The 20,893-nt window shown below is 60.8% G+C and overlaps 1 protein-coding gene across 5 annotated transcripts in view; it reads right to left on the minus strand.

Moving 5' to 3' along the window:
• Nucleotides 1–515: 515 nt before the first annotated feature.
• The window catches only part of Stk32c (serine/threonine kinase 32C), a 75,017-nt gene continuing 54,639 nt past the window's right edge, over nucleotides 516–20,893 (minus strand). For 2 of the 5 annotated variants that reach the window (XM_047554452.1, XM_047554453.1), the window contains exons 3-12: nucleotides 16,409–16,560; nucleotides 12,691–12,864; nucleotides 12,139–12,176; nucleotides 11,957–12,046; nucleotides 11,423–11,526; nucleotides 10,663–10,779; nucleotides 9,459–9,584; nucleotides 9,259–9,390; nucleotides 1,839–1,906; nucleotides 518–1,065 (exon numbers count right to left, since the gene is read on the minus strand). In XM_047554452.1, coding sequence (XP_047410408.1) covers nucleotides 921–1,065; nucleotides 1,839–1,906; nucleotides 9,259–9,390; nucleotides 9,459–9,584; nucleotides 10,663–10,779; nucleotides 11,423–11,526; nucleotides 11,957–12,046; nucleotides 12,139–12,176; nucleotides 12,691–12,864; nucleotides 16,409–16,527 — 1,113 coding nt within the window. In that variant the 5' untranslated portion in view covers nucleotides 16,528–16,560 and the 3' untranslated portion in view covers nucleotides 518–920. Of the gene's footprint in view, nucleotides 1,066–1,838; nucleotides 1,907–2,704; nucleotides 2,757–9,258; nucleotides 9,391–9,458; nucleotides 9,585–10,662; nucleotides 10,780–11,422; nucleotides 11,527–11,956; nucleotides 12,047–12,138; nucleotides 12,177–12,690; nucleotides 12,865–16,408; nucleotides 16,561–20,893 lie in introns of all 5 variants that reach the window. The other 3 variants (XM_047554451.1, XM_047554450.1, XM_047554449.1) reach the window with 3 other exon arrangements.

Here is a 20,893-nt window from a genome sequence, read left to right on the forward strand (position 1 = left end):
CCAGGGTAGCTACTCTCCTGCGAGGGCCATAGGTAGTGCACCCTGCCCCCAAGCAGACCAGAGCAGCACTGGACGGATGGAGCTGAGCCCCACCTCCTCCAGGGCAGGAGGTGCAGCCGCTCACCCACTCACTGGTCTGACTCCACAGCCACTGGCAACCGTGGCAGGCAGCTGTGCTGTCCTGGCGGTCCATGGTCCAGCCCCGCTGCCCAGTCCTGTAGGGCCACACTGGGCAAGGCGCAGCCCAAGGCTCCTCAGCCTCCAGCGCCACCTCCCTCACCCCGGCCTGGCAGTGTCCCTCACCAGCCCTGTGGCTCCAGGACGGCCACCCCAGGCCACAGTCTCGAGGCCTGGTGAGGCTGCCCCAGCATGAACAGCTCCATACTGCCCACCTCCCCCCTGCCCAGCCCACAGACTTCTCCGCGTGCACAGGCACTGGGTCCCAGGCCCAGACGGAACACTCGACAGACAAGTTCTTATGCTGTAATTCTCAGAGGTGAAAACTATACAAACAGCAGAAACTGCCGCCACAGTGCACCTAGAAAACATCTCGCTTCCCGTCGCCCCCCACACCCTCCCGAGCCCCTGCCCTGGACACACAAGGAGCAAAACAGCCTTGGGCACCTCCCACAGCCGTGGGCAGCTGGGTCCACGAGGGGCCGGCAAGCCAGCCGCTCTGGCCTCATTGGCGCCACCTCTGGCCTCTCATGCCAGCCAGCAGAGGCTGGCAGAGCAGCAATGCCCGTGGTTTCCCCTGCGGTAATGGGCCCAGGTGGCACCTTGTCCAGCTGCCACCCAACAGGCACCCGCGCTGGCAGTGCTGAGGGCGGCTTGGCGGTCAGCCGCATGGCCTCCTCCCCTGGTGGGCCAAGTCTCCAAAGCAGCCTGAGAGTCAGGACCCTGGAACACGGCCTGGGTGGCTAGCTGCTCCCAGCCGAGGGGCAGATGGAGCCGCACGTGGGCAGGGCCGCTCGCTCCTCCTCGCTGTCTGCCGAGGGCTCCGCCGCATCTGCAGCCTGCAGGCTGGGGAGCGGCTCGCTGGCAAGGTCCTGGCTCCGCTTCAGCCTGGAGAGGGGACAGAGCACAGCCAAGCCTTACCAGCGGCCCCACTGCTGCCCACTGGCTGCTCCCGTGTCCAAGGGTCCTAGGAATGTGCTCCTCAGGACACCGCATGGGGCACCCAAAGGTCAAGGGTTGGGCATTTCCCCTGACCAGGACAGGCTGGTGCAGCAGGGAGCCTGGGAGGGACGCAGGCCTGAGGGGCAGGGAGGCACTCAGGCACTCGGGAGCAGAAGGGAGGCCTGGCTTGTCCCATTCAGGGTTAGCAACTCTGGAACAGCCTGCTCTTCGCCCTGTTCTCTGATCCCCAGGATGGGCCAGTGCTCTGGACCAGCCTCCACCCTATCCTGCACACCCTCCCGGCCTGGGGCAGAGTCGCCTCCTGCAGGAAGCCCTCCCTGCCTCTGGGAGCCTCTGCTCCTCCTAAGCTCTCACTGCACCAGCCTTCCTCCCTCCACTGAGGCAGGTTGTCAGCTGTCTGTGGCCTGTCTTGCCCCCCGCAGCCACCTGTGCCCTTTCTGTCCCCTTTGTACCTGACAAGAAGGGTTTGCTCAGTGAACAAGTGAGGGATTGAGTAGCAGGAGCTGATGGGGTGACCAGGAGGCCATCAGCCCTGGTCTGAGCAACGGCTGAGTGTCTCCCCAGGAGATCCTGGCCACGGACCCCATTTCCACGGAGGAGGTCCCAGGAACCTGAAGAGGGCCTCCCACCTCGCCCCTCCATGGACACGGAGCAGCTTCTCAAGGACAGGGGACTGCCAGGGTCTCGGGCCCACTCACTTCTCTCTATTAAAGATCACGAAGTCCTGCTGGATGGCGTCCAGGCAGTCCTGCAGGTAGTCGTTCTCCTGTGGGGAAGGCGTGTCAGGGGGCAGGGGCTGCAGGGTCCCCAGCACTCTCCCAGCCCCTGCCCTCTGGGGAGATGCTGCGGGCTGCAGGAGGGCTCCCACCCTGGCAGCCTCATGCAGCCTGGGCACAGCTCTGAGAGCAGCAGAACCTGCAGGGAAGCCATCCCTGAGGCCTGGGAGAGGTGGCCCTTGAGAGAGCACCCACTCTGACTCCCCTGTGAAGGCTGAGCCTCAGGGGCCCCTCGCCCTCTGAGCAGAGCAGATCCCTCCCCACGGAAAGGACGGGTCTCAGCCCTCAGGCCTTGCGCAGGATCGCCTGTGCTGCTGTCCTCTCTCCAGCAGGCCCAGCTGGGAAGTGCTGGGCCTGCCCAGGTCAGAAAGGATCTGCTGCAGAGCTGCGAGGCCAGACAACACACACCCGGGGACCAGGAGAGCCGGCCGGGAGCCGGCCCTGGGTGCTGCCGGCGGGATGCAGGGGTGCAATCAGAGACTGGCTAGGGGCAACTACCGACTTGAGGACTTTCTCCCATGGCTTGGAATCGGTTTCCTGGCAAAAGCGCCAGGATCAGGTTTTAACCTGTCAGGACCGCCCTTGGAAACCTGGAAGAGACCAGGGCTTGTTCTGCCCGATCCCTCCTGTGGCTCCTCTGCAGTCTCCAGGTCACCCTTGAGAGTGCTGAAGAGAATGGTCAGGCAGCTCCAGACGATCACAAATGCACTGAGAGCCCCGGGTGCACCCTTCGGCAGGCGGGGGAGGAGAAGCTGGGGAGGGGCCTGGGACGGGAGACCCTGTCGCACCTGAGGGGGAGGGTGCACGCCCAGGAGCAGAAGCCAGGCAGCGGCTCTGAACCTGCAGAGGGACACGGACAACTGCACCAACAGGCCACTGGTTGGGGTGGCCAGTGGGGTCTGTGGAGATGAGCAGCAGGGTCCAGGGTTCCTGGGGGAGGGTCACAGAAACAAACGCCAGTATCCACGTGGGGGTCCCAGATAGACGGGCCACCTGCGGGGAGGCCAGTCACCAGCCCGTTGAGACCCTACTCCAGCTCTGACCGAGAACCCATGACCAAGCAGCGGCGGGTCCCGTGCGGAAGGCCCCTCGCAGTGAGGGCGGGCCTCAGCACCACCCAGGTGCCGCGTCTGCCCGAGGAGGCCTGCGCGAAGGCCTGGCGGAGAGGGCCCCAGGTCGTGCTCAGCTAGAGCCCCTCCTGCTCACAGGCCCAGAGCCCACAGGCCCACCCGCGCTGTTTCCCAGGGGCCGAAGGCCGCCTAGGTGACCCTGCTGCAGACGGCAGGGCTCTCACATCAGTCCCTGGCCTGAACACAGCAGCCGCCACCAGCGGGGGAACGGGCGATGCTGGTAAAGGGCGAAGTCTTGGGGTGAGTCCTGGAGACCAGGGCACAGCACGGAATCTGCTGGAAGGGCGGGCCCAGAATCGACCTCCTCCCCACGCACACAGCGGTGATGGTGCAGGGCTGACAGGACAGTGAGCTTGCGGTGGCGACTACCTCACGGGAGACCGGGACCACCGTGTCCACTGCACACCTAACTGCACAATTTACACGTCGTGGCACTGCACCCCCTCTCCCGGCAAGCAGGCCGAGACAGTAAGGAAAACGATGTCACAGGGTGGAGTGACGGAGAAGGACCACATCGCCGACTTCTGGTGTTCGCCTGTCTTTCAACTTCAGGGCAAGAGCATGGTGGTCCCGATTTCCCCACTGAATTCACAAGTGTGGCCCTGCAAGAACCAGATGGATGCGGGCCCAGCATAGCTCCATCCGCAGCGGCTGGGCAGGTGCAGACTCCACAGCAGAGACGGGCAGGGAGGGCGCGGCCACGGTGTGACGGGCACTGTTTCCCACTCAGCCAACCAGGGACGGGGAGCATGGCACTCACCCAAGGACAACAGTGTGCTTCCAGTCTTGCTCCTGTTCTGCACAATGTGGCCAGAACCTCGGTCACCCAGCTGGGGGCACCGTGTTAACCCCACCTGGTGGGAGGAAGCGGCAAGTCTTCTGGGTGTGCTTGTCAATCAGTGCCCAGAGCGTGGGAGACAAATCCTCTGCCAAGTCAGGAGCACGTTCTGTCATGAGTGTTCTCAGCGGCCTCGTGACGAGCCCCTTAGGATGTCATCACCAGCAGCACCGTGGCAGGCGTCCTGGGGGCTGGGAGCAGCTGATCTTCCGCAGCCCTGAGCAGCGTCTTCTGGGTGCGTGTGCCTTGACACAGGTGTCACAGGTTCACGTGGCAGTGGGAACGTGAGACAGGCCCGTGTGAGCCCTGCAGGTGTCCCGCCTGATCCCTCCTGGTGGTCCGGCCCAGTCTCAGGGGGTCCTCAGCCAGCAGGTGCAGACCATGCCAGGCTGAAGGCCCAGGGGACTGCAGATCTCCAGGGCTCTCTCCTCCCATGCAGCTGCCTCCTCTGCAGCGCTGTGCCTTGCCACCGCAGTGGCCCCAGGGAGCCACCATCCTGGCAGAGGAACTGACCTTTGTCATCAAGAGGTGGGCTTCTGCCCCAGGCAGGCCAGGCAACGCACCTTCCTGTGTCCTGCGCCCCAGCCTTGTTCTGATGTCCAGTGGAGAGGTGCACCAAGTCTGCTCTGAGGAGTCACGTGCCCAGTCAGGCCCCTGCGGCGAGGGTCCAAGGCGTGTGGTGAGGCAGGAAGGAGCCAGAAGATGCTGACACCGACAGAGGCACAAGGGGGAGGAAGAACCAGGCGGGAGCAGAACCAGCCGCACTCCGCTCTGCCCCGAGGGCAGGCCCTGCAGGGGTGGCGGGGCCATCCCACTGGCCTTCCACAAGCAAGCTCTCCGGGGGAGAGAGGGCCCCACAAGCCCGAGCGGATGCCCGAAGTATCTAGGACAAGTGGCTCCAAGTGGTGACGGTGGCTGTCAGGAACACCAGGCCACCTGCACCCGTCTACACAGCACTCCTCTCTCCTGAGGCTCTAGGCAAGCTCGGCCACAGCCTGTGCAGCGTCCTCCCTGGCGGGTTCTGCAACAAGCCCTCGGCCAACACACACAGAGCTGGACAGCCCCGGAAACAGGTCCCTCTGGGCCTTAACAAGTGACTGGCTGGGGCAGGAGTGAGGAGAACCAGGGCCCCAGAGCAGGCCACCTCTGTGTCACTCCACACCCAGAGGCCCCAGCAGGCCAGGCTGAGGCCACTCTCCACAGGACTCTGCCTGCATCCACCCCTTGCCAGCTTCTCCCGTCCCTCGGGTGACGGCTGCTGCAGCCCCTGGAGTGACAGGCATGCACGCGAATCCTTGTGGCTGTGCACATCTGTGGAGCCCCTGCCAATGCGGAGACTCGGCAAAGACCCCAGAGACCTCCTGCAGTGACACAACAGGCTGTGCCTCTAACCTGTAACAGACCTGCTAAGAAGCTCAGAGGAAATTCCCGAACCTGTCGGAATTTGCTGGAAATGCAGGGGACCCAGAACAGGCTATTAATCTTGAAAAAGAATGAAGTCGGAGAGTTTGCTTCCTGATCCAGCGCTTAATAAAGGCGCCCGAATCAAGGCAGAGCACAAGGGGGACACACAGATCAAAGGGGCAGAGCGGTGCGTCCACAGGCAAGCCTGTGTTCATAGTCTGCTGACCTCTGACAACGCCAAGCAGCTCAATGGGGAAGAACCGCCTTTCACCAAATGCTGCTGGGTCAGCTGGAAGTCCACGTGCAAAGGAACACTGTTGGACCTCGCCTGGCACCACATACGGGTTCAGAGGCAGGCACCGTGGCCATGCCTGGAATCCCAGCAGCTCTGGAGGCTGAGGCAGGAGGACCACAAGTTCAAAACCAGCCTCCACAATGGTGATATGCAAAGCAACCCAGTGAGACCCTGTCTCTAAATAAAATACAAAACAGGGCAGGGGGTGTGGCTCAGTGGCCAAGTGTCCTGAGTTCAATCCCTGGTACCCCCCCCCCCCAAATAAAGGGCTTCAAAAGAAAACAAAGAAGTCTTTGTTTTCTTCAAAGACTTGGAAGAAAACAGGGAAATAGATCTTTGTGACTTGAAGTCAGGTGATGCGTCTGGGATGTGGCAAAGCACAGGCAAAGAAGAATAAACGGATACAACAGACAACAGTAAAATGGGACATTCCTGCAGCAGATGGCTCCACCAGAGAGGGCCACAGAGCCAAGCACAGGTCGGCAGATCGTCCCTCCGACAAGGCACCTGCATCAAGAACGCGCACGTGAACAACCCTCCAGAGAACGAGAAGTCAGATAGGACTCTGGCTCTGGCCTTGCCTGCGAGCAATGGAGAGGCTGCTGCCCCCACACTGACAACCAGAAGGAAGACAAAACACCCAAGAGCCACGACTCTTCTTGGACCCACCAGACCAGACAAAAGACCATCACAACCCCAAATCCAGAGAGGCGAACCGAGCCCCAGCTGAGCAATGGCTCAGAAATTTCTGAAATTAATGAGACACCAGATCCAGGTCCAGGAAGCTCCAAGAGCACCATGCAGGCTGAACAGGGGCAAGTCCACACCTGGCACAGCGCGTTCACCTGCAGAGGCCACGGACAGAAAAGTCCTGACAGAAGCCGGGGGGAGCCTGCCTAACGCAGAACAAAGAGCTGCATCTGACTTCTTGTCATAAATTATGCAAGAAAGAAGAGTGTGGAAAGGCTCAGAGCATTCGACGAAAACGCACTGACCTGGAATCCTGAATCCAGGGACATCTTCGTTCAATGGCCAAGGAAAACAGACTTTCTCAGAGCACTGGAGAGGATCTATCCTTGGGCATGTGGGCAGTTCTCCAGGGAGCACTCAGGCAGGCCAGAAAGGGGTCCACGCCAGGGAAGGCAGGGAGGAAGGCCAGACCTTCCGTTTTTCTTCCCAAGCGATCTGAAGATCACAGTTACGACAGCACCGTGACACCCTGAGAATTACAGGCTACAGGTACACGAAAAGAACAGCAGAACGTCACAGAGACCGGGAAGAGACCGCAGGCCTCTCCACGGGGAGTGGAGTTTCCTGGAGGCTGCGGGGAGTAAGGGCACTTTGCAAATTCTGCAACCACTACAACATCTATAAAAGAAGTAAAGCAGCTGCACTAAGAGAGGAGATGAAACGGAGTCATGTAAAATGCATCCTGAAAACCCGGGAGGGCAGGCCAAGAGGGACAAGGACGACCAAACACAAGAACGCCACGGGCCACCGTGAAGCACGACAGGCAGGAACCCAGCTCTAGGCACGTCGCCTGGCCAATGGTCTGAAACACCCAATTAAAAGGAGCAGCCCGAGTGGACTTCAGGAGAAATCCATTTTGAAAGGAACTGGAGACTCCTCCAAGAGGAAACGCCCAAGGAACACCTGGGAAGACGTGCCACACTGCTGGTAAATCCAGCCCCCGCCCGCCCGCTTCCAGCGCATGGCACCATGTATAAAACAAGCGGAGTCCAGCGCAGGAACAGGACACTCCTGCTGTCGCAGGGAACGGAGCCCGAGCTGCTACGCGGGGGCAGCGTGCTGGTCCCTGAACACCCAAGTGCCTGGGCGTGACCAGGGAGGGCGAAAGCTCCAGTCCACCTGAGGACTTGCACGCGTGTCCCGAGCAGCTCTGCTCACAAGGGCCAGCTGTGGAGACCAGCTGCAGAACGGGCACAGGGACAGCGATCCACCTACAAGTAAGACCAGCCGCTCAGCAACAGAAAGATAAGACCCACGGAGGAAGGGCGTGGCTGGCCCGGGAGGGGCGTGGCTGGCCCGAGGAAGGGCGTGGCTGGCCCGGGAAGGGCGTGGCTGGCCCGGGAAGGGCGTGGCTGGCCCGAGGAAGGGCGTGGCTGAACTGAGATCACCGAGCCGAGTGGACGAGGCCGCCAAGAGACCGTGTGCTGCCAGACTTCAGATCAAATGTCCCGTGGCAGCTCACCAGGGGCAGAAAGCAGCCTGGGCACTGCAAGGAGAGGGACTGGAGCCACTGTCTGAAGAAGATGTCCTGCCCCTGCAGGGTTGGGCAGACCCGTGAAAACAGAATCCAGGAACTGGACAGGTCAGATGGGAGGACTGTACAGTGTGCAAGCTGGATAAGGCGAAACTACCAAGTGAAGCCGCTCCGCACGAGGCTCTTGATCTTCCCAAACAATACTGGGGTCCCCTGAGGGGCACCTCACACCGGCAGGCGCACTCCCACGACAGACCCTGCACAGGCTGGGCGCCTCCAGAGGTTCGCGCAGTCCCCTGGACTCCACACACTGCCCCTCCTGGGCTCCTCGTGAGGCCCTCCACCTGTGACAGTTCCTGCACCCAGGGGCCTGACCTGGAGATGTCCTGCTCGGTGGAGCCTAGCTGTTCAATGGGGAAGGCCCCAGCCTCAGTGGGAGGCTCCCTGCCACCTGGTGACCAGCGCCTCCCCTGCAACTCCAGCTGTGACAGGAGGTGCCTCAGCAGTCTGGGGGAGGGAGGATAGGGCCCCAGACGCCAGGACCAGAGTTCCCTGAAAACTGAAGCGCCCCAGAGATGACCCCAGCCTGCACCCCACGTTGGCCATGCCCGTCTCCTGCCCAGGGGCGGGGGCCCTGGGCCACCCAGAGCATCCCACAGGCTCACAGACTTGGGGGCAGGCAACAGTGACGCCTCCCTGTCAGACACCAACACAGCCACAGCTCCTCTCTGTGCATCCAGCTCCATACAGCTCCACCCTGCGGTATGGGCTGAACCGCACCCCCAAAAAAACCATGTTCATGTCCTGACCCCACTACCTGAGAAGCCGACTTAACTCGGATGCAGGCGTGGGTGTCCGCCTGAGCTGGGGGCACAGGGGAGGATGGCGGGCCCTATTCCTGCTGGGGTCCTTGTGAGGAGGACAAACGCACAGGTCGGAGGCCATGTGCACCGGGCAGGCCGCAGTGGTTGGCCTCCCGGCCCCGGAGGCTCAGGACCGACAGTACCACCGGGAGCGGGAGGGGCAGGAGAGGCTTTCCTCCCAGCACCGCTCTGCCACACCTTGAATCTGGACTTGGGTCTTCAGAACCATGAGACAAAGTAGTGCTGTCGCGTCAGTCGCTAGTTTGTGGTCATTTGTTATGGCAGCCCCGGACACCAAAGCACCTGGGCACTGATGCGTCTGGACACCAGTGCCCCTGGGCATGGTGCCAAGGACTGCCCACGTGTGGCCCACAGTGCCTACAGCCAGGGCTCCCAGTGGTCACTGCAGCCCACGTCAGAAGGAGCAAGAGGCCAGGGAAGTGATGGGAGAGAGGGTGCCAGGAAAGCGGGAGGGAGGCCTTGGGCCTTCTCAGGCCCACAGAAAACCCCCGCAAGCCCTCCGGACGCCTGAGGGGCGCTCCGCATGCTGTGCGTGGGCGGTGGGGGGCCCAGGCAAGCCCCACTCACAGACTGGGAGCTGTCCCTGCTGCCGTCTCGGGACTTGTTCTTGGCCAGCCGCTTCTTCTTCTTGTGCAGGGGCCGCGACTCCAGGATCATCTCCTCCAGCTCGAAGGTGGGGTCACAGTGCAGGCGGCCCTTCTGTGGAGGGAGGGGTGTGAGCCTGGCCTCCGGCCCGGCCGGGACCCCCTGAGCACAGGCTTGCTTACGTTGGGCACGAATCCCGGCTCCACCTTCTTCTCACACAGGTCATCCCACAGCACGCTGGCCAGCGACGGGGCCGCCTGCATGTCCTGGAGGCTGGAGAACCGGTGCTCGGGGTTGACGGTGAGGAGCTGCAACGAGGACCCCTCAGACAGGCAGCCCACCTGGCCCAGCCCAGAGTCCCCACGGAGGCGCGCCACCTGTCCCAAGCCAGGGCTGCAGGGCCGGGCCTGCCAGGCCTGAGCTCGGAAACCTGGATCTCAAGGGGCACGCAAGGAGAGGTGTCACTGACATCGTGGTCAGCAAGGCAGGCCAAGGCACCATCGGACCTGGGTGCCCTGGCCCCCCAGGACAGATCTGCGGGGGCATTCTACCAGGATGCACCAGCAGGTGGCAGCAGCGGCCCAGCTAAGGCTCTCCCTGCAAGGGCACCTGGCCAGTGGACAGCCGCTAACACAAGCCACTCCACCCACACACAGTCGCCAAGCCCCAGGGCCAGGGCAGCTGTGCAGGCCAGGCAGCAGCGTTCCGACAGCAAGACACCTCCAGCCCAGCCAGGAGCCAGACGGTCCTCGGAAGAACAGCCTTTCTCCAAACCCTGCCCCGACCCTGGGCTTGGCTTGACTGCTCTCGTCGGAAGCACCAGCGGTCATATTTAAACAGTGGTTCTCTGAGGAGCAGATCCCAGTCCAGCCCTGGTCCAAGGGGGGAGGTACCACTGGGGCCACAGACGGCCCGTGTCCCTGCAGGCTGATGTCCCCTCTGCTGCGGCAGACAGAGCTCAGCCCTGGGAGTGCACAGGTGACCAGGTGTCTTCTTGGTCTGCTCCTTGGGAGGGGTGGCCCAGGACATGTGTACCGCCAGGGGGACAGGCAGGGTCAGAGGAGGCAGAGTGCAGCTCGGATGGCCTGACAGGGCCTTCCCTGTGCCGCGGTCTGGGCATGTGCAGTGGGGGCGACGACCAGTGACCCTGGCACCCAGGCTCCCGGTGAGGATTCCACAGGCAAGGTGCACAGTGCCCTGAGCTTGCTGTGGGACAGCCGGGCTCTGCTGCAGCTCAGAATGCACAGTCCCGGGAGCAGCCTGGCTTTCCTGAGCTGGGTCTAAGAGCCACCTCGGGTCCAGAGCACCACGCTGGGGATGGGGTCTGTGCCCCCAGAGGGCACGGAGGGGCAGCATCCTCGTGGGAGCAGAGGAGGTGGGGCTCACCTTGCGCAGCAGGGCCACCATCTCCTTGGACCAGGTGGGCGCATACTGCACGCTCACGGTGCTGAACAGCTGCACCAGCGACTCCACGGCGTTGCTCGAGTGGATGTCATAGGGCCGCTGTGGGTGGAGGCACTGCGCCAGGTGTGCTCGCCCCACCACGCCCAGGGCGGTGCCAGGCACACCGAGAGCCCCGCCCCCCAGGTGCCAGCACAGCCCTGGGCACGTCAGAGCCTGGACGGCAGCCTGCATCTGGGTGAACCCTGAACCTCAGCCCTAAAGCCCATCTGGACAGGAAGCACATCCCCCAGAGGACCTAGAGGGACAGGAGGGCTGCCTTCCTCGTGGTGGGTCCCATGGGGTGGCTGAGGGGGCGTGGTGCCCCTGGGAGGGGTCAGGGAGGGCAGTACAGGGCAGCACTAGTCTGGCCGTGGCTCCTGGGGAGGAGCACAGGGACCCACAGGAGCCTTGCTTGCAGTGAGTTCCGTGGGGCACCCCCTGCTGGACACTCGCCCTGTCCCCTGGCAGGGGCCAGGTGCAGGGCCGGGTGCAGGGCCGGGCGCAGGCCCACTGACCGTCCCTGGGAAACCCACGTGAGCTGGTTCCCTCCTTCACTGGCTCAGGCTTCGATCATCGGCTCAGGGCCCATCACCTGCTGGGGACTGGGGCAGCCTCGTCCCTCCCTCTCAGGACACAACAGGGCGGGGAGCAGCCCGCTAGGGGTCAGGGTGCAGGGGCCAGGCAGTGGCCACAGGGTCCGTACCCATCCTCGCAGCAGCTCGTAGGCCATCACCCCCACTGACCACCAGTCCACCTCAAAGGAGTAGCCAGTCCCACCATTGACGAAGGAGTGGAAGATCTCTGGAGCTTTGCAACAGGGAGGGAAAGGGCAGCTGAGCTGTGCAGAGCTGGCCACCCTGACTCTTGGGTGCCTTACAGGCTCAGAAACAGGCTGTTTCCAGGGTCAACAGGAAGGCCTGACTCAGGGGTGCCCTTCCCACCTGGGGCAGCCAGCTGCCTCTGCAACAGCCCTGCAGAGGGCGCTCAGTCAGACCACCCTGCTAGGCCCAGCGCCACACCCCACATGCACCAGGAATCTCTCATCCTTAGATTCCGCCTCTGTCCTGAACCCCTCAGATCCCTCTGCACCAGCAGCTGGGACCATCTAAAAGGCCTGCCCTGTCACCATGCTGGGACTTTAGGGCCAGGGCACGAGCCCCATCCTGCAGGCCAACGGGGTGGGAGTGAGGACTGGGGCCAGGGCAGGGCTGGTCAGCGCTGAGTGGCTGGGGCTCACCCATGTATGGTTTGGTGCCGGCTAAGGCTGTTGCCCTCTCCCCGTCCTTTATGATGGTAGCAATGTTGAAGTCGGTCAGGTGTGCGTGACCTGAAAGAAGAGCCCACAGGTGTGACTGTCCAGGACTGGGGACCTGTCCTGTGGGTGCCACCTCCCTTTGGTTTCTTGGGCGCCCAGCTCACCTTGCTCATCCAGCAGGATGTTGTCAGGCTTGACGTCCCTGGAAGGACAAAGGTGGGGAAGGTCCTGAGCTCAGACCACTCCTGCCCCAGAATCACTGGCAGAGCCCAGGGCTCCTGGGTGGGCAGCTGCCTTAATTTCACCTGTGTTAAGTCAATGTCAGAATCGGCCAGGACATGGTAGGTGGGCCAGTGGGCGCCTGCTAGGCCATGGTAGGACACCTGTAAGTAAACAGACCAGGGATGGCCACCACAATGTGGCAGGTCCCATGGCCTATCCATGAGGACTAATGGCCCTCTGTGTCCAGCCTCAGTAGACCTGCTTGGATGGAGTCCACCCCAGGTGCACAGCAGCAGTACAGCATGGAGTTGATCGTGGAGCCAGGCACTGATGGGCCCAGACACCACCGCTGGGGACAGGTTCTCAGGCAAGGGCGGCAGAGAAGCTAGAACAGATTCTGCTGGAGTGCAGACACCCCTGGGTGGCCCGACCCAAGGCTGCTGGCAGCCCCACCGAACCAAGGAGGGGCCCCACCCCATCAGGTGCACACACACCTGTGGATGATGTGCTGACTGCGCAGGTAGTCAAGGGCCAGCGCCATTTCACAGATGTACAGCCTCACCGTGTCCTCAGAAAACTGGACGTTCTGCTGCAGGTGGTAGCGCAAGTCCCCACCCAGAAGCAGGTCTACCACCATGAACATGTCCTCCTCGTCCTGGAAGGAGTACCTGTGGCAGGAGGGAGGACCTGGCTTGTGAAAGGCTGGGGAGCAGAGTCGCAACTATGCCATGCCTGACATGCACACCTTGTCTGAGGAACACAGGCCTACACCACTGCCACATCACCAGAGTCCTGCCCAGGGCACTGAATCCAGCCCTGCTCAGAGCTGCTCTGAGTCAAGACCTGGGGAAAGGCAGAACAGCCTGTCCTGGAGGTGGCCCAGTGAGGGCCCAGAAATGTCTCTAAGTGACAAATGGAGAGCAGAAACACAGGGTCTGTCCCTAGGTTATTTCAGGCTGCCCTGGTTTATTCTGTAAAATGGAGATAAAAACATCTGCCTCGGAGGGTTGTTAAAGAAGAAAATGAGACAGCACAGGTGAGTGCTTGGCACCATGCTGAGGAAAGGACTGGTATTTAATCATCAGCAGTTATGGTGATGATGGTGGTGATGGTGATGATGGTGATGGTGGAGATGACAGTGGTGATGGTATGTTGATGGTGGTGATGGTGGTGGTGATGTTGGTGATGGTGATAGTGATGTGATGGTGGTGATGGTGATGATGGTGATGATGATGGTGATGGTGGTGATGATGGTGATGTTGGTGATGGTGATAGTGATGTGATGGTGGTGATGGTGATGATGGTGATGATGGAGATGACAGTGGTGATGGTGGTGATAGTGATGTGATGGTGGTGATGGTGGTGATGGTGATGATGGTGATGATGATGGTGATGGTGGTGATGATGGTGATGTTGGTGATGGTGATAGTGATGTGATGGTGGTGATGGTGATGATGGTGATGATGATGGTGATGGTGATGATGGTGATGATGATGGTGATGGTGGTGATGATGGTGATGATGGTGATGGTGATGGTGATGATGGTGATGATGGTGATGATGGTGGTGATGGTGATGATGGTGATGGTGGAGATGACAGTGGTGATGGTATGTTGATGGTAGTGATGGTGGTGGTGATGTTGGTGATGGTGATAGTGATGTGATGGTGGTGATGGTGATGATGGTGATGATGATGGTGATGGTGGTGATGATGGTGATGATGATGGTGATGGTGGTGATGATGGTGATGATGGTGATGGTGATGGTGATGATGGTGATGATGGTGATGATGGTGGTGATGGTGATGATGGTGATGGTGGAGATGACAGTGGTGATGGTATGTTGATGGTGGTGATGGTGGTGATGGTGATGATGGTGATGGTGGAGATGACAGTGGTGATGGTATGTTGATGGTGGTGATGGTGGTGGTGATGTTGGTGATGGTGATAGTGATGTGATGGTGGTGATGGTGATGATGGTGATGGTGGTGATGATGATGGTGGTGATGATGGTGATGTTGGTGATGGTGATAGTGATGTGATGGTGGTGATGGTGATGATGGTGGTGATGATGGTGATGATGGTGATGGTGATGATGGTGATAGTGATGTGATGGTGGTGATGGTGATGATGGTGGTGGTAATGGTGAAATGGCGATGGTGCAATGGTGATGATGGTGATAGTGATGTGGTGGTGATGGTGATGATTATGGTGACAGATGGTAATGATGCTGATGCTGATGGTGATGGTGATGATGGTGGTGGTGGAGGTGATAGCAAAGCAACACTTTACAAACCTTTTTAATTCTTTTGAGATCTCTCAGATGTAACTAATATTTAAAGGACTGAATTTTTTTTCAAGAAGAAAGTCATGAGGAACTCATTTTTCAAACCGTGTCCCTCTACCACCCTCCACAAGCCACCCTGTCTTGCACCCTGTCAGTGTCGGGTGGCCTTGAGAAGGTGGTACAGGTTGAGGTTTAGGGAAGAGGGCTCAGGGAGAGAGCCACAGACCAAAGAGATCAGAACATCAGGCTCCAGAAAGGGCCCAGGGTCCTGGAGAGCCATAAACAAGAGCTGTGGCCCCACCTGGAGGCCAGGTTATGGTGCTCCTGCCCTGTGTGGCCCTGTGACAGTGGGCAGCATCCCCTGGTGGCTGGCAGTGGGGCTGGGAGTGCTGCAGCTGGAGGGAAGGAGCATGCAAGGCACGGGACAACTGCCGCCCTCGAGCTCAGCTTCGCCCACACAGACGCTGCAGACGGCGGCACAGGACCACTCCACCCGCTTTGCAGGGCAAGAAGACTGACAGCAGGGAGGTTAGGTATGTCGTCCTTGGCTGGGGGAGGAGGAGCCAACCCAGCGGCCTGTGCTCCTGACCAGGAGGAAACAATGTCTCTCAGAGCTGGAGGGCCAAGGCCCCAGGGGAGGGAGATTTGAGGTCCTGTTTCTTCTCAAGAAGTCCACCAAGGTTGTGCTTGCTGGATTGCAAGCCAGTCTCCTCCTCCCTGCTGACCCCTGGGGAGCAACCACCCCACATGAGTGTGGGGGTCTAACCAGGCCTGTCCTCCTTGGCCATAGGTGGAAGGGGCAGGCTCAATGGCACTTGGTGCTTGTGTACACTACCTTCAGGACAGAAGCCCTGGGCTGCTGAAAACAAGGAGACCACAGACCATGAAGATGCCATCTGGCCCACCAGCCCCTCTCCTGCTTGGAAACTAGATGGCTGTAAGCACCCTGGTGGCTTTAGTGAGTGAGGACAGTGGCCACACACAGCAGGGGCTGAAGCTGCCACACAGGAGAGGGGCAAAGAGCTCCTCATGCTCCATCCTCTAGGCCTGGGCAGCCCGGGGCCCGAGTGCCTTGGTCAGTACTCCCATCTCCCCCAGCTACCTGGGAAGACCAGGCTCTTGCCAGCCCTGTCCAAGCACTCTCCCCTGTCACTGTGGAGCACAGCCTCATGAGACGGCTCCTGAGCCACGTCATGCAGTCCCTGGGGAGTGGCTGCTGCCCACTTTGAAGTCCCTCACCCTACTGTGGGGACCCCAGGTAAGCACTCAGGTGGGGGCAGATCTGAGCTCTGCACACTGCCTGCCACCCTGGGTCCACCTCGAGCAGAACACACCGTCTCCCTTATCCCTAGCATGGAATGCGCTGCTTCTCCCTGTAAGCCGCCTGCAGGGAGGGGCTCCTAAACCCTCCAGGGGCTGCTTGACAGGGCTGCCCCACGTGCTCACGGACTGTTTGGGTACCAGGCCCATACGGAAGCACGTCACAGCAGAACCCACCATGGAGGCAGTCAGAGAGGACCCCTGCACTGGGGAGAGGGGAAGGGTGAAATTCCCCACAGTCTGTAGGTGCCTACGCTTCCTGGGACAGGTTTTGACACTGATTTTTGCAAGAAACACAAGGTCAGCCCCTAAATTCTCCCTCTGGCTTCAGTGCAAGCTGCCCCATGGGAAGCACATCTCCACTGCTGTAGGCTCTGGGCTTCCAGCAAGCCCCAGTATGCCGAGGACCCTGGCCTTGCACTGGCCCTGGGCACAGGAAGACAAGGAGGGCACACTGGGAGGGCAAGGAGGGCCTGCAGGTGGAGGGTCCTGAGGCACCAGGGTCAGGGAGCAGGAGGGAGGGCAGCCTAGAGGAGAGGACGTGGACGGTATCCCGCTCGGGGCAAGGCCCTGCACAGGCGTCCCTGGCAGGCCTGGGCGAGCTCACCAGAGGTTCACCAGGAAGACGTGCTCGATCTCCTGCAGGATCTCCAGCTCCCGGAAGACGTTGCGGACCTCGTCACGCTCGATGCACTGCTGCTTGTTCATGTACTTCATGGCATACATCTTCTCCGTGTCCCGCTTCTGCACAATGCACACCTGGCGGGCAAAGCACAGCTCAGCGCCACACCTGGGGTGGGAGCTCTGAGCCCCGTCTGCGGTGCCACTCTGAAAGGACCAGGATCTCCAGCCATGGTGGGACAAGGCTAGGAACAGTCACCTCTGCAGACAGCAGAGAGTACCCAGGTTTGAGCCCAAGCTTCGCAGTGGGCTGGCCCATAGAGGGGGCGCTGCAGTGAGTCCCTCCCCAGCCATGATCTGGGCAGGTGGCCCCACCCTCCTGAGCCCGTTTCCCTTCATGAGGTCCAGATCAGCACATGGTTCACAGGGCTGCTGGGGAAGACGAGAGAACCCCCTCAGCACCAAGCCTCCAGGAAGCCCTCGCCAACCCTAGGACAATCAGTCCACCACGCAGAAGCCCTGTGTTGACTGGGCCCCGTGCAGCCTTATAATGCAAAGCTCCCCAGGCACTGAGCTGCCGTGTCAGCCAGCATGCTGACATTGCTAATGCACTGCTAATTGGCTGCTTGGCAGAGAAGACTGGGGCAGAGAAGTGAGAAGTCAGGGTCCCCTGTGGCCAGGGAACATCTGTCAGAATCAAGGACAGGCTCTCCAAAGGGAAACCGGAGTTGAAGCACAGGGTGGTGGCCTCAGGGACAACACCCAGACCCTTCCAGGCATGGGGAGCCCTGCAGGATGCACACCTGGGTTCAAGGTCATTTCCGCAGGATGCCTGAGCAGAAGCTCTGCAGTGCCCCCAACCTGCAGCACAACTCTGCAAGGACCAGGACCAGCCCAGCAGGACAGGCTGTGAAGAGCACCTCCTGCAGCAGAGGACCCAGCCCGAGAGCACCCAGCACTCTGGGTGCCAGGAGGGACCAGACACAGCAGGATAAGGCTGTGAAGAGCACCTCCTGCAGCAGAGGACCCAGCCCGAGAGCACCCAGCACTCTGGGTGCCAGGAGGGACCAGACACAGCAGGACAAGGCTGTGAAGAGCACCTTCTGCAGCAGAGGACCCAGCCCGAGAGCACCCAGCACTCTGGGTGCCAGGAGGGACCAGCCACAAGTGTGCATGTCAGTGACCACAGCACCCACCTGTGCCACGTCAGCTCGTGACCACAATGTCCATCTATGCTATGGAAAATTCACTTCTCAAGCTGTCAGGACTGCTCTGGACAATAAGGGGCAGTCAGGCTCAGGATGGACAGAGTGGGCAGAAACGCCCAGAAAAGAATCCAGGGAGGTGGCCCTTAGCAGATCTCCTGCCCATAAGGCCACAAACTTTAGGGCAATGATACTTCCCGTACCTTTCCTTTCACTTAAAAAAGGGGGGCAAAAGCTGTCCCCAGAACAGTCACAGAGCTCCCTGGTAGGCCCACCCCTGGCAGAGGGAGGCAAACCCAGAATCTGCCACGAGGGCCGTGGGCAGCCAGGTTTAGCTTGCATTTTTCTGTCCCATGTTTTTCCCACGACCTCCCAAACTGATGAGTCCCCTAGAAATGAGGAGTGACACAAAGGACAAGAGAGAACGGAGGCACCAGGCTGTCCTGTGAACGTGCTTGACGTGCAACTCTGCCGGTGCAAAGCCAGATCCTCACGGGTGCGTGCGCTTTCTCGGGATTTCTGAGCCTATGTCAAGGACAACTGGATTCTCCCCTCCCACCCTGGCCAACGTTTGAGGGTCCAGGAGGGAAACTGCAGGCAGGGCCCCAAAGAGCAAGTAGAGCCAAAGAAAGAGGGAGAGAACAGGACAGGGAAAACCCCAGAGCTGCAGGACACCTCAACTCTTCCCCACGGGGCTCCCGCAGTGGCTCTCCCTGTCTGGGTGCCCCGGGAGGCCCTGACGCCAGGCCCCACGCCCCTGGATTCTAACAGGCAGCAGGTCAAGCACCATCCAGCTACAGGTCAAAGGGGGCTGGCCATTCTCCAAAGAGCCTGTGTGAGGACACTGCCCAGAGGGCACTGCCTCCTGTAAACGGTCGTCCTGGACGTTAGAATGGGCTGATACCACAGACCTTGGCTCCAGGTGCCCACATGTGAGGCCACACACCTGAGAACCGAGGCCACGTCCTAATATGGAAATGGCACACGGGTGTGCTCCTCATCACGCGGGGCTCCACACCACCCTGCCCCGCCCAGCACCAGTGCAGGCTGCAGGGCAGAGGTGCCGACTCGCAGAGGCCCTGGAGTCAGCCAGGCAAGCACTTCCACTCCAGGGAGGTCGGGCAGCCACACCTGCAGCCACTGGGCTTGTGCCATGCAGCCTCGGCTGCCTGACTCCAGGATCCCAACATCCTAAGAGAGAATGCCCTGAGCTTCCAGAGGACGTGCCAACCATGGTGCAGAGGGATGAGCGGCCGAGGGTCCAACACGGCCCTGTCATCTTGCACACAGCCTTCCCTCTCTTCTGCTCCTGTTCCATGCTACCGTTGTTCTGCTTGGTACATCTGGGCCTCTCCAAGTGGAGGCAGAGACTCGGTCCTCGGGGCCAAGCAGAAGCAGTTTGCAGAAAGAAAGAAAAACAGCCAATAGCACCTCACACCTCTGTCTCACTGACACGAAGCTCCAGGACCAGCATCTGCCCTCCACAGTGCTGCAGAGTCCCAGAAGGTCCAACTGCTCAGCTGGCCCCAGAGAACCTCGGCCCAACTAGGCCAGGAGTCCAGCCAGGGCAGTGCCCCTGGAGCCAGGCACCACTGGGCACAGGGCAGCCAGGCGGGCATGGCACTGGCACATCACCTATTCTGAATTAAAAGCACTTAAAAAAGAGCAGGTGCCAACAGATCACTGGCCATCGTGTTGCCTAAAATTCCCAGGGGAAGGTGCCCACCCCTTCCAGAAGGAAAGCAGTGTTCTTGTGGCCAAGCTGAGAGCCCATCCTGGATGTGCCCTGCATGGCCAGGGTGCCCAGGGGTTGGGCGGCCTCACCCCCTGCTGGGCCACCATCGTATGCCAAGCCTGGGAGAGAGCCCTGGGGAGTGCTGACCATCACCAAGAGCAGGGGCCGGGCCTGGTGAGGCTAAGAAGGCCACTGGGTCACCACCTGTCATGTCACGTTCTGTCCCTCTGATCAGGACCCCTATGTGGCTGGCTGCCCGCCTCAGCTAAGAGCTCGGGCCTGAGCACCCTCGAGGCTGACTACCCTGTCCCCGCTCAGTCCTGTCACTCAGGGATGCCCTCTTCCCAATTGGCAGCGACCCTGAGCCCCTGGCCTGCAGGCACCAGGGCCACAGCCTGTGCCTCCACCTGCTGAACCCGGGCAGCATCAGCAACCCCAGCTGCTCCAACAGCTGCTGGAAGGGCTAACGGCATCTCAGTCCATGGCAGCACACCAAGACTGGGCACAGGACTGGGGCAGGCATGGGGAAGGAGCGCACAGGTGTGGTGCTGTTCAGGCCTGCCTCACCTGGGGGCACCCTGGGGGGCCAAGTCACAGCTCTGACGAGGAGCGGGCTGCACCTCCCTGGCTGAGGTGGGCAGGGGTCCTTACCGCTCACTGCCCCCACGGGGCGCCTACTGCTACCTCTGGAGCCTCCAGGCAGGGCCCTCCAGGAGGGTCACGGCATTCCAAGCCCTGGTGCAGCCCCTGTGAGCAAAACCGGCAGTGTGGCTTGTGGTGGGGGCTGCACCAGCCAGACTCTGTGTCTTCAGTCTGGGACGTGAAGCCTGCCCGTCACCAGTGGGCCTAGTGGCCTGTTTCCAGGGGCTACTTCTGCATTTCATTGGTAGAGACTCTACCACAGGCAGCAACCCCCCTCCCGCCCTTCTCATTGCCCTGAGCAGTGGCCACCCTCAGCCAGCAGGACCTGCACCCTCTCTGCTTGACGCTGCTGGGCCTGGGACAGGATGCAGCCAGGCCTGTTAAATTTACATCCAAAGAAAGGGCGCAGGCTGCCAGGGAGCTCCAGGCTCCAGCACCAGAACGCATGCCCACTGCTGCCTGCTTGCTCAGGTCTGGGTCCCTGCTCATAGCCCCAGTGCACGTGCTGCAGTGTGGACTTCCAGGAAGGCCAGCTCCATCTCCCATGGTGACAGCCTCTGCCAGGGCAGCTCCCGGCCAGCCTGCACTGCAACAGTGGCCCTCTGGGTATCCTGGGCACCTTGGTGAGACCTGGTACCTCCCACAGACCCTGTGTCCATTCCCTCCCCTCCTCAGAGGCCTGAGGGAGGGTGTATGTGCCTGTGGGGGTGGGGATGGAGGAAAGGGAAATGAGGACATGCCCAGGGTCTGTTCACTTTACGGCTCAGGGAAAGGATCAGCCTCTTGAATTGCTTGAGACACATTTTCTTAACTGGAAAAGAGAACATTTTGCAGGGTTCTCTTATTAAGACTGCAGCACAGGGATGGACGCATCCAGGCTGTCCCTGGA

Source organism: Sciurus carolinensis, chromosome 5 (assembly GCF_902686445.1).
Source record: "Sciurus carolinensis chromosome 5, mSciCar1.2, whole genome shotgun sequence".
NCBI classification, from domain to species: Eukaryota; Metazoa; Chordata; class Mammalia; order Rodentia; family Sciuridae; genus Sciurus; species Sciurus carolinensis.